We start from the raw sequence: 13,547 nt of genomic DNA on the forward strand, positions 1-13,547 counted from the left end.
TTATTTTTTTCCTACTTCTCAAAGTAATTTTTTAGTAAAAAAATAATTTTTTTATTCTAAAAAGCTGCTTTAAGATGCAAGAAAAATGCCATCCGAATTAAAGTCTTAGGCTTCGTTTGGGACGGTTTTCTTGCTGCTTTCTAAAATAATTTTTTAGCACAAAAATTTTTAATTTAAGAAATTTTATATTAAAAAGTTGTTTTAGAAAGTAACAAAAAAATTATCCCAATCCATATGAACATCGAATACATAGCGAAGAAGTGTTATGTGTGTGTATATATCTTACTGCATTCATATATTCAATTATGACTGCTTACTGCATTCATATATTTTCAATTATGGCTGCATTTTTCGTATAAATAATTAGTTTCCATGGCGTTCAAGTTAGTCTATTGATAATATTTTAAACTCTGCATGATAATCTAAAATAGAATTCTGAAGGAGCAAGCTGTGGTTCCTGCAAAATTGTTATGAGTGGTGATGATCACACTTATGGCTGCAAATGAACTAATATGCTTGTGGCTATATTTGAATAAAATTCATTCTTGATTATTTTATTAAGTAATTAATTAAATTCAAATATTTTTATGAATATTTTATTGATATATAAATAATTTTGATTAGCTTGTTGTTCAATTTGCTTATGATAATGAAGAATATTATTTAAAGTTAATGAAAAAAATTATTAAGAATCTTGATTAATGTTTAATAATATATCTATTTGGAAATCAATTATAAATGTATTGAATATTTGATTATATGAGCGTCTTTTTTTCTATATTAGTTTATTTTTATTTATAGTCATATGCTATTTTCTTATGTTGTTAAAATATTTATTTGTTTAATAGTTCATTTAATTAAAATTTAATTTTTAAGCCTAATATCAACATATTGAATATTAGTAGACTAGGCAAAATTTCTTTAGTCAACTATTATACTGTTTGATGGTTTCGTTCGTTAATAAGCTCTTTTAGTTAGCTAACGAGTTAAATTTTTTTTTTTTTTTGGAACGGGTATCCATCCATTGTGACCCCTGAAAAGACGCTTGGCAGCGTGACTATTCCTCGGCTAACTTAGAAGAGACACTCATCTCAGAAATCTCCGGGCCCGCACTTGATTGAGTTCCACTTAAGAGGCATTGTTGCTTGAGGGGAATTGAGCATGGGTTAGGGGGTTCTCAATCGCACTTGTACACCAACAAAGTTAAGCAAAGGAGGGTGAGTTGAGCTCATGTTAAGTTATTATGTTAAAAAAAGTCATAATTATAAATGAACTTAACTTGACTCAAATACAAATATTTGAAATAAGTTAGAGTCTGTTTTGGAACGGGTATCCATCCATTGTGACCCCCGAAAAGACGCTTGGCAGCATGACTATTCCTCGGCTAACTTAGAAGAGACACTCATCTCAGAAATCTCCGGGCTCGCACTTGATTGAGTCTCACTTAAGAGGCATTGTTGCTTAAGGGGAATTGAGCATGGATTAGAGGGTTCTCAATCGCACTCGTACACCAACAAAGTTAAGCAAAGGAGGATGAGTTGAGCTCATGTTAAGTTATTATGTTAAAAAAAGTCATAATTATAAATGAACTTAACTTGACTCAAATACAAATATTTGAAATAAGTTAGAGTCTGGCAAATGAGCTCGAGCTCAAGCAAATTTTGCTGGGCTCGACCCTTTTCATTTGCAATCCTATTCACACTAAGTTGCTATTAGTAAAAATCATTTAAATATATATCAAGTTTGGAAGAAGCTGGCAGTATTCCCGTGGATTAGGCGGCCTAAAATCTTTCTTCCTGTTCTTGACTGTATAGTGGAGCCGTGACTGCTATGATTAAAGTTAATTGGGGATTTTCTTCATGAAATGCTCGTGAAGTCGTTAGCTTAGTATACATATATACTAATAGGTCAGAAAAAAGGTACAGTTCATATTAGCCGTTTTGTTATTCTTCTCGTAATTAATTTACTGCCTTATTTTCAATCCTTGCATAATCTTTGTTGTGATTCCTTTCAAACGAATTAATTATTTTGTGCGGACACGGGACGGTATCTGGAGATGAATGAGAGCGTGCCATGTTATTTTTTTGTTGTGTACTGCTCGGTAACGGATGATGTGGCACGCTCTCATTCGTCTCCAGACGGTCCGGTGACCGCACAAAATAATTTCTCTTTCAAATGGACAAATTCTATAAAAACCCTCGCCTAGATGGATATTGACAATATTCTGATATAAATTACGCGTGAATGGACTTAAAATTATTTTTTAAAAAAATTAATATATTGCAAATAAGACTTCGTTCGGGATACATTTTTATTGCTTCTTAAAGTAATTTTTTTAGAATAAAAATTTTAAAAGTCGCCTCAAACGAAACCTAATTCATATATACTAAGTTCAAAAACCATATCCAAATACATCCTAATTAATGTGTAACATATTTTTTCAAAGTCAAGTTGGCTCAATCTCTCATATATAGACTCTTGCATTAAACTGAATTTACATGCATACCACTTTATACTATTCAATTTACATATTTAACACTTGAAACTTTAATATTACATCATACCACCCATAGTTCACTTTTATATCAAATATGAGTGGTAGAAATGAAATATGTGAGTGGTAGGAAAGGAATATAAGTGGTATATTTGATATTAAAATAACATAGGGTGGTATGCATGTAATATTAAAATTTTAGGTGTTAGATATGTAAATAGGATGTTACAAAGTGGTATGTATGTAAATTTCCCTTGAATTAATTCCTTACTTGAGAAAGATAAATCTATTTATTGTCTTTTTTCTCATCCACGAACTAAAGATTTTTAATTTGATGAAAAAAAGAGAGCAAAATATAGAGTAAGATCTTCACGGCAAGCTAAGCAAGTAATTAATTAGGTCAAAGTTCAAAGCCCAAGTCAAACTAATTTGACCGTTGGCTTTCCCCATCCGACCCTAGTACACCAAAGACCGTCGACGGATTCCAACATCAATAATTAGTATTTAGAAGACGAAGACTTCTCAGGTTCTTCTACTTTTGACAAATGAGACGAAAGAATTTAAACACCCAAACCTCTTCTATATACATGGCAGACTTACATACAACAATACTCTACAAGATCAACAAGAAATCAGAAAACTAAGTCATGGCGGGAGGCAGTGGGTCGAAGAAGGTTCAAGCACGAGGATTGGCTCATGGCGGTGGCGCAGCCTACGCTGCCACCACCATCACCACCGCCGAAGGAGAAGAGCTGACTGTTTCGGAGTTCATTTCACGCTTAGGTACTATTACTGTTACTGATATCTCTATCTCCCTCCGTCTTTTGCATGTTCTGTGTAACCCTTCAAATATTTGCATGTTTTGGTTGCAGACGAGGCAGGAAGGAGAAGGCTTGAGAGTATGAATCAGAAGCTGAGGGATTTGGAGAATCAGATGGAGGCGTTGGAGATGGAGATGAGCAAGGCGAATGAATGCTGTTGAACGGAGTTTAGGAGGAATTTGTAATCTATGATATGAACTGTATGTTGTTAGGTTGTGGTAGTCTTTGATTTGCAGGTTAGAATTATATATATAAATATATATATACGACGTAGGCGTTATTCAGAGGTTAATTAGAGAAAGAAAGTGTTGGGTGGGGGAGAGAATGATTGAATTTTCCATCATAATTGATGTTGTCAAGTACTATATTAAATTATGATATTTGAAATTTTAAAAATTAATTTGGGGACTGTACAAACACGGTTACAGTAAATTATAGGTGCAATGGATGGTTGGTATAAATCGGAATTCTAATGACCAAAAAAAGTAAGATCTTAATTAAGTACAGAGAAAAACTTTTTAAATAAATTTTAATTTTAGTTATGATGGAAGAAAGTATCTCACTGAGATTATTCCAAAGATATTGAATCAGTTGGATTCAAGCAAATTTGGCCATTAAAATAGCAAAAAAATACTAAATAGTTTCTGAAGTGAACGCCACACTACTTTTTTCAAAGCTCAAGCTTGAATGCTTGCTCGAGCTTAAGCAGAGCTCATATATTGGACTTAAGCAAGAGTTGTCAGTCTATTAGTAACTTGAATTGAGATCCTAAGCTTAAGGTCGGCAATAAAGTGTTTGAAGATGAAGAAGAGGAAGTCATAATAAGAGCTCGATGCAGGAGGTAATGACATCGTTTGAAAAAGATGCAGGGGAAGTCATGGTGTGTGGTGTTTTAAGAAGAAGAAGAGGAAGTTACAATAGGTTTAGAGGTGCAAGGATAAGAGGAAATTAAGATGGAACATACTGTTTTAAATCGAGTAAAAATAGGATCTAAAATAAAGTTGGGGGAAAATAGGATTTTATCTTGCATGTTTGCAAACCAACAAGCTAAGCCAAAAGCCAAGTCAAGTTTGAATGTGAACTTATATGCTATTTGAACTATAGTTTGAGCTCGGGCTCAAGCCTCAAGCTCACAGCACGCTGCTTTATGAGCTTTAATTTATGAGCATCTTTAAAAATGGAGATAGAGGTAGCTTACGAGTTGGCTTTATTCACTTAAAACCCTAATCATGATAACCATCTACAAAAAGCTCTCGATGGTAATATATACTTTAGACTGTGGATCACGATGACATCACTCTCTTCTATGTAATCCATTGGGAAATTTTTGATGATTTAAACTTCTTGAAGTCATTAAAAGCTTTTCAAGTGGCAAAGCATGATGTACTTATAAAATTGGATTACTCTCTACAATAAGAACATTTCACAAGAAAAATCATAAAATATGTGTATGTGTGGATGAACACTCTTGGAATTATTTAAATTATATAAATCGTGTTCTTCTAAATTTTGGATAGATTATTTAGTTTCCTCAAATATGAAATATCAATTAAGCTATTGAGTTAAGATTTATATTTGAAAATGAGTTGGAGACTTGCATACCGAGCCAACTTTATCCCTCATTTGGTTTTACACTCCTTAGTAAGTGTTGCCAAATTTGAAGGTTCAAGTAGGATTGAGTAGCCCAAGCAATTTGTGGCTCCAAAGATATTTGGTTGCTTTAATCATGGTGAAATAAATTTAAAGACTAGGTGACTCTATGTTGATACCTTATAATTCCATGCTATTAAAATATACACTTGCATTATCACATTGGAATTATCGATTGAAAATCGCTGTCTTTTATATCACATTTTGCGCCGGTAATGCGCCGGAACGTGCACCAGAATGTTTTCCGGCGCATTACAAAACGTCGAAAGACATTTAGCGACGCACGCCAAATCGGCACAGGAAAATCCGACGGAAATGCGGCTGAAACCGAGGATTTCCGTTGGATATTAGAGTATACCGGCGGATACTGTCCGCCTGTAACAGCGTGTTTTCCTGTAGTGTTGATAATATTGAAAAACTTGTTTGTGTTTGACTAAACACAATATTCTTATGTACCTTAACAATCACTCTCTAATATAAAATCTCTCCATATCAGTTAGCAATCCCTATCAAGCACAAGTTTTTCGCTCCTATACTCAAAATTGCTCCTATACTCAAAATTTTGAGTAAAAAATAAGTCTAATCGCTATTGTATTATACCAAATTTTAAACAACTTCAGTTTTACACTTCAAAATATTTGATATTTGAGTCGAAGACTTGTTTACATTGAGTGGTTCATGTGGCTTGTTATCCTATTAGTCTTGATTATTTTTGTTGTGCTCGATTCAGACTTAAGAGTAAGTGACTTCTATAACACATCTATATGGTTGAGTAAAGAGATCTTAATTTATGAAACTTGATGATGTTGATGAATTTTTATTTAAAAAGTCATGATTCATATGGAAAACTTTCTCATAAAAGAAATTATTATATATACAAGAGCATTAATATAATTTATATCAACAACAACAACATCATCATCAAGCCTTTGCTCCACTACGTGGGGCCCTACATGAATCCTTTTTTTCACCATTGTGTTATGTTAAAACTTAAAAGTCAAATTCTCATTTAAATCTAATAAATAAAGAATATTTATAATATTTTCTAACCAAGTCTTTTTAAGTCTGCCTCTACCTTTCTTAACATAAGCCAAATGACAAATCTAATGCCTCAACTTTCCTAACAGGGTCATCGAAAGGCCTCCGTTTAATATGATTTATATCAATTAATTAAAAAATAAATGATTGGCTCTCAATAATAAACTTACCTTTATTGAGTTAAGAAAACTAATTACCTACTTAACACCCAAAATTTATCCATTTACAAAATAATCACTCATGTAATTTCTTTTAATTATCAAACCCATACATTTGCGGATATTATAATCAAATAATTATGAATTTAATAAAAATAATTAATATGAGTTGAGATTTTATAATAATTTTAATATTTCGGTGATTATTTTAAAAATAAAGCATGAATATTAATTTTATAAATAATTAAAATTAGAATTTTATACATAATTGCCTTAGCAAATTCTACCACGTGAGGGAGATACATAAACAAAATTAGTACATTTTTTATCTTCAATTATAAATTTTATTAAGGCTTTTTTATTTAGTTATTATTTGTTTATTACTTAAAAAAATTTATGATAGAAAATTAACAGCTTTTAACAAATTATTTCATCTGTAATAATTTTATAATTTTTTTTTTATAAAAAAATTTAGCCATTTCAAATGAATCTTAAATTAAAAGTGATTATAATATAGTATTAAATATGAAAAAAAGTTATCTCAACAAAGGTATGAGATTAAGAAGAAAATTCTTATGCAATTTTTTTTGTTAATTCTAATCCAACAAATATAATTAATTTATCCCGAAATTCAGCTAAATTAAACGGAGCCCAAAAGGCCAAAAGGGCACAGTTTTTGTTTCGGTTCCGCACGCTCGTCGCGGTTTCTGGTGCTGCGGTAATTTACTGCTCGGTCTCGGCGAAGGTGAAAGGCTCTCCACAACTCCCCGGTCTCGTCTACCAACTACCAGAAAGCGACTCATTTTCCATCTTCTCCTTCTATCCTTGCTTCAGATCTGCTGCATCTTGCCTTTGTATAAGTTCGTTATTCCCTTCGTAGATTACCTCTTTATGAAGACTCGCCGCTTGGGGTAACTGTGAGCGACGTGGGGGGGCAAGAGAGGAGGAGAAAGGATTTCATTTCCGTTGCAAGTAGGCTCAGCATTACAGTCTCTGATTAATTTTACTGGCTAAATCGTTTGGTTTCCCTTGATTTGGTCTTTAAACTGGTTTTTTGAGCGAACTCAGAGGAAGATGGTAGAATCGGGTCCCTTAACTCCCGGCCAGGTGACGATCTCTTTCCTTTTTATTTGAATGTAGATTTGCAAATTTTGTGTCAAAATTGTTTTTTTGATTTACGTCAGAAGTTGGATCTACTGTCCATTTCAACGCTTAGCTTAGGAGCGTTAGGTCTAGGACAAGCTCATGATTTGGGTGTCCGGTTTGTTTATGAGGGGTATGAAATATAATGTTGTAGAAGAGAATGGAAGGCTGAGTTAGTGCAGATGTTACTATGGCAAAATGCCATGCATTGTGCTAATCTTCACTTTGTGGAGAAACCCATAACTAGAAAAGAAAAAAATGCATTGATGGAAATTACTCTCGGCTGTAATGAAATTGGTATATCCATAATTAGTTTCTTAAGTACAATTAATAACAAGGTGGTAGTTGTTCCAATGCCTAGGAGTTCAGCTTGGGAGATTCTAAAGTCCTCTATTCCTGGAATGTTGCTCCTATAGTTTTGTTAGTATTTGACAGATAGAGCAGCTATTATGAGGGTGTACACAAGTTCAGTATGATAAATGATTTTTGATAAACTTATTAAAAAACGAATTAATGAAGTGACGATAAGGAAGGAGGATGCAACCAGCCGAAGAAGTCATGATATAATCAGTGTAGTTGGTAATTGAACTCTCAGAAATTGCAAGTGAAGATAGAAATGACTAAGCGCAATAGAAATAGGCTATGTTTTGCTTAATAAGTTGAAGGATAGACTGATTTAAAGGAAGTCGGCGGTGGTGGGAAACCAGTCTTGCCTACCATAATTTGTGTGGTTTTGCCCCATCAAAACTGAGACGAGCTATTATTACGATAGCTGAGTAAAGCACTATGTGGATTGAGGCATTGCTATTCAGCTCAAATTTTGTCACTGTACTTCATAGCTAATGTGAGCTGCTCTTCGACAATTTAGTATTTGGCCCAAAGTGTTACCTTTCTTTTGTTTATTCTTTCTCTAAACTGAGCCAATGCATGCTCTTTCCCTAACATTGAGTTTAGCGAGTTTTGTGTAGAGGGTGGGTTTATGGATGTGATGTTTATGAATTTCTGTGGGTAACCTGATTATGATAAAAAAATTTTATGTGCAAGGTTAACATTGGCAAAGTAAAAGATAAACATATATAAGGCTTGGTTCATTTTACTTTTTCATGCTTACTAATGGTTTTGTTTGTTTCAAATGGTAGTAGTTACTAGTTACTAGTATTAGTTTTTATACGAAAAATGCATTCAACACGCTAAAAACATCTCTCCAACAAAAGCTTACCAATATATGTTTGGCGTTGGTTGTGTATTCATTCACATCTTATCCAATACCAATATGTTGCCATCCACAGGATTAGACTTATTCGTATATGCTTGTTTCGATGGATGTCTTGTGAAAGGACATAAATGCATCCGTTTATTATCTTCTTGATTATGTGAACTTTGTGACTCTCTGAACATACTGCCATGGGCCAATGTATTCCATGGAATCACCTTTCATTTTAGCATATGTCCAAAAATGAATCTACAATCATTGTAAGTTCCTTAGATTATTGGGTTTGTTAATCTATTTGTGAAATCTAAATAACACATGGTAAGCGATGACGACATCATCACCACGACCCATTATCGTCGCCGTCGCTTGCTGTCACTGCCCGCCATTGTCACCGCCATCACCTGCCCCTTGCCATCTTGTTGCATTTCAGTGATCTTAGGCATTGATTTGCCCCTTGCCATCTTGTTGCATTTCAGTGATCTTAGGCATTGATTTTTTTCCTTTGGCCACATCTACTCTTTGCTCATTCTGCACAGGCCGCAGTGGTGTTCTCATAATCAAACTCTTTTTCTGGACCACTTTTGTGTGTTGCTTGTTCGGTGTTGAGGTGGTGGTGATGATCTCATTTATCAAATTTTTTGATTGGGCCGTTAATTGGTGTGCCATTAATTGCAAAATATTTGGATATGTAAACAGTTATTTGATTATTTCTATTTGAAGAACTTAAGAAATATTACTAAAACTGAAACCAAGGTCCACAATTGAGTAATGCAACTGTTGAAAGTGCGTAATAAAAATGCCGATACTGCAGAATTGTGTATCAAACCTAACAAAAGTTTAAAAACCAAAACACCTTTGCATTGTCTGAGTGCAATAGTAATCTACATTTTAAAACCTTTTGTATAAAGGCTTCTTTTAAATGCTCAGTACAGTACGTCTGATTCTAGACGATTTCAATTCTTGAGCAATTGAAGCAACTGAATTGTTTATGTAGGTTTCTTTTATGCTGGGCATTATCCCTATATTTATATCATGGCTTTACTCGGAGACCTTGGAGTACAGGAAATCATTCTTCCCTTCAAAAATGTAAGTTTTCCTTTGTGAATCAATTAAACTCATCTGCTTTTGAAGTTTTGGATCTTTGAAATAGCTTGGGAATGATTTCTCTATCACTTTAGTAGCTTTACAATGTAGTAATGCGAAACATAATTTTGGGTTAATTTTCCTTTTTTATTTTCTTGAATATGCCGTTATTGTGCAACTGTTCTCCCTTTACAGACAGATATTCAGTTTTTGTAGTGATTTATTCTTTCCTTAGTACCTTGTAGATGAGAATTGAATGTTTATCTTAATAGACTTGGCGTTAAAGCAGGAATGTGATTTTGGAAGCCCCTTAGGTAGATATTCACAGAAACCAATGAAGAGAAGATTTATTTACTCGTATACATCCTGCACTTACTACCTTGCAGAAACTTGCTATATGTTGGTTCACACTAACCCAACGTTTAAAATTGCGTATTCGGGTATTGATGCGTTTTTTGTTCGTGAGGCGAGGCGTAAGCCTTAAGGCGTTTTGAGGCGTAAGACTCAAAATCAAAAAATTGCGTAAACATAAAATAATAAATTTTGTATATACTAATTAGTAAATAATATATAAAACATAAAAATGCTACTACCACATCTTTGAGAATAAATAAGGGAGACATATCACATAAGAACTCACTAGTCAGTAGTCATCAACACTGTCATCACTCATCAGTCATCACTCATCGCTAAGAGGGTCTTCATTTGAATCATCATTATGATGAACTGCTCTCTCCTCTTCCCCCTGTCCTATAGAGTCCAATATCTCCCAATTAGCTTCTTCTTCCTCATTACTAGTTATCTTCCTCTTCCCTAAATATTTTTGAACAATATCATAATGAATAATAGTGTAATACATTAATAAAAGTTTAAGCAAAGAAAACTATATTATTTATATACCTTTTTTGATTTGTTCTTGAGTTGTGGTGGATGTGGATGCTTTAAAACCATCAAAGAAATCAACATTTAAATCTTCATCTTGTAATTCAGATGGCATCACTTCAACTTCATCATCTACAAACCACTCATCATCAGATGCCACATCATCGCAAAACAAAGGATCTTCATCATCCATTAATCCCTTTTTCTTCAAATTTCTATCTCTGAGTCTCCTATTGTACATAATGTACACCAGTGAGTTCATCCTCAATGTCGACAAGCGATTTCTCCTCTTTGTATGTACTTGATTGTAGGTACTCCAATTTCTTTCACAGCCAGATGAAGAGCATGTCAAGCCCAAAACTTTCACAGCAAAATGTTGTAATTCTGGAGTCCCATCACCAAATTGAATCCACCACTCAACTGGAGATCGTTTGGCAATTGTATCTTTTGCTTGTTGTAATCCAAAAAAATCTTCTTTGTTCATAAAATGTACCAATTGCAAGTCAGCATTTGATCTTTCAGTTGCATCACTTATTAGACGATCCATGCAATGATATAATCCCAACTTTATTTCAGGGTTTGTAGACTTGTTCTCTGCATATTGATACTGAGGGTTTAGGTAGTAGCCAGCGGCATGCAAGTGTCGGTGAAGCTGTAGTTCCCACCTATCATCAATAATATTCCAAATTTCCCTAAAGCTTCCCTCACTGCCTCCTAAGTTGGAGGCAATCATCTCTTTGGCTTCATCCATAGCATTGTAGATGAAACCCATTGCAGGCTTCTTCTCAGCATCCACCATCCTTAAAACATGAACCAAAGGTCTAGTGGTTGTAATGGCATATAAGACACTTTGCCAAAATCTGTCATTTAAAACAATCTTTCTAATCTCTTTTCCCTCAGCCTTCTTCGCCCAAGCACAACTCAACCACTGTGTAGATGTGAACATAGCCTCTAAAGGTTGTCTGGCATCCAGCATGCTCTCTAAGGTCAAGTATGCGGTGGCAAATCTTGTTGCGGCTGGCCTTAGAATTTCTTTCTTCGAAAACTTTCTCATAAGAGCTAGAATCCAAGAGTGGTTGTAAATAAACTTGGTTATTTTTTTGGCTTTAGTGAGTGCATTTTTATGTTGAGGTAGATCCCCAAGCTTCTCAAGAATCAGATCTATGCAATGTGCAGCACATGGAGTCCAATACAAATGTTTCCTCTTCTCCATAAGTTTATTACCTGCAGCCTTATAAGAACTTGCATTATCTGTCACAATTTGTACAACCAAATGTTCTCCAATCTCTTCAACAATGCTATCTAATAATCTAAATATGAACTCAGCATCTTTGACCTGGTCAGATGCTTCAATTGACCTTAAAAACACAGTACCATAAGGATTATTAATGAGGATGTTGATCAGACTTCTATGTTTGATATCAGACCACCCATCTGACATAATTGTTACTCCTGTTTGGGCCCAAGTCTTCTTAATTTCTTCAATGCTTTTATCAGTGCTTTCCAACTCCTTCAAAATCCATGTTCTTAAATCATACATGGTTGGAGGTTTGAACCCTCTCCCAAATGCTCCAACTGAACGAATCATGTTGTAATAAGCAGGTGATGTTGCAACATTAAATGAAATTGCATTTTCGTAGAAGAATCTGCCTATATCCTTACACACTCTCTCCGCGCCTCTCTTGCATTTTCTGGGGCCATCTTCTGTGTAGTAGAAGGCCTATCCTCTGATGTGTCAACCATATAATGATCCATAGGCCCTCTAGCACCCCTAGATGAAATGGGCTTCATAGAAGAAGATGAATCCCTGACGCTGCGCTCACTCCCGTAGTAAGATCCAGCATCAACTCTATCCTCAAATTGCTTCTGTGCAAGATGTTTTGATGTGATAGACTTATTCATGTATGACTTTATCTCTTCCCTTACAGCATCAGGAACTTTGGAGCATGGAGCAACATTCTTGTGAGAGCCTGAAAGGTGTTCCTTCATCCTAGTCACACCACCTTTCACAACTTTATCACAGTAATTGCATTTCAGATAGACATATGTTTTATCACTTCCTCCTACATCCACCTGAGTGCTATATTTCCATGCTGGATCTTTTCTATGACCTGATGCAGCCTTATCCTTATTTTTGACCATCCTGATTGAGAGAAATTTTAGGAAGCAAACGAGTTCTTACTAATCTTTTATATGACCTGATGCAGGTCGGAGGAGACAGCAGCCTCGGAGGCTCGGACAGAAGCGTACGCTGGTCGGACGGAGAAGACAGCAACCCAACTCGCAGTCTCGCAGTAGAAGAAACCTCCAAGCAAATAAGTTTAGGGTTTAATATGCGGGCTGGATGTGTTCAGTATTATATAATGTCGAGCCGTCGATAAAGCAGAACACTGCGTACTCTATGCGTATGCGTATTTTTTGCGTATAAACTGCATATGTAATGCATATTTAAGACGTATATACTGTGTATGTATGACATATTATATGCGTATTCCATGCATATTTTGTAAAACTTCTTCTAAAGTATTTGTAAATTAGCAATTGGAGCAGCTGTAACTTAATGTATGATTTTGTATTAATATTTAATAAAATATATGATTTTCTGGTTATAGTATGAGTACTGGATGTGTCCAATATTATATTGTGCGTAATCTATGCGTATGCTGTGCGTAATATATGGACATACAATGCACACACCATGCGTACTCTGTGCGTAATATATGCATATTTTGTGTAGGGTTTAATATGCGTGCTGGATGTGTTCGGTATTATATAATGTCGAGCCGTCGATAAAGCAGAATACTGCGTATCCTTCCATTCATTACTGCGATACTTATCCTCTTCCCATGTTCCTGATGACCAGGTTTATGTACATGGGAGGAGGATAAGTATCCCAGTAATGAATGAAAGACTTGGTTGTCAAAGACCCTAAACCTTAAACTAAGCTCCGAAGTAAAAAATCAAACCTTCTATCAATCCTGCATTACTTCTGTTTGAAAAAATCATGTGTTACTATAAGGCTAGCGTTCCCGCATTATATAGTGGAAATTTTAATGTTGAACAAT

General features: G+C 34.7%; 2 protein-coding genes across 2 annotated transcripts in view; both read left to right on the top strand.

Annotated features, from left to right (window-relative positions):
* The first annotated feature begins 3,053 nt into the window (after nt 1-3,053).
* On the top strand, nt 3,054-3,732 carry LOC110093808. Its single transcript, XM_020818805.2, has 2 exons — nt 3,054-3,277; nt 3,367-3,732. Exons 1-2 carry the CDS (start codon nt 3,142-3,144, stop codon nt 3,474-3,476), a joined length of 246 nt encoding a protein of 81 aa, XP_020674464.1. The 5' UTR covers nt 3,054-3,141; the 3' UTR covers nt 3,477-3,732.
* A 3,098-nt stretch (nt 3,733-6,830) lies between these two features.
* Nucleotides 6,831-13,547, top strand: part of LOC110093788 (protein REDUCED WALL ACETYLATION 1) — a 37,940-nt gene continuing 31,223 nt past the window's right edge. Inside the window, exons 1-2 of the mRNA XM_020818780.2 lie at nt 6,831-7,268; nt 9,512-9,603. Of these exons, the coding sequence (XP_020674439.1) occupies nt 7,236-7,268; nt 9,512-9,603 (125 nt within the window). The 5' untranslated portion in view covers nt 6,831-7,235. The remainder of the gene's footprint in view (nt 7,269-9,511; nt 9,604-13,547) is intronic.

This window comes from Dendrobium catenatum, unplaced genomic scaffold (assembly GCF_001605985.2).
Source record: "Dendrobium catenatum unplaced genomic scaffold, ASM160598v2 fragScaff_scaffold_659, whole genome shotgun sequence".
Lineage (NCBI taxonomy): Eukaryota > Viridiplantae > Streptophyta > Magnoliopsida > Asparagales > Orchidaceae > Dendrobium > Dendrobium catenatum.

What these genes read in the sequence shown, in the direction of transcription:
- LOC110093808 (XM_020818805.2), top strand. Translation starts at nt 3,142, where the DNA reads ATGGCGGGAGGCAGTGGGTCGAAGAAGGTTCAAGCACGAGGATTGGCT. An exon ending in GGAGTTCATTTCACGCTTAG is followed by an intron (nt 3,278 to 3,366) that starts GTACTATTACTG and finishes TTTTGGTTGCAG; the next exon opens with ACGAGGCAGGAAGGAGAAGG.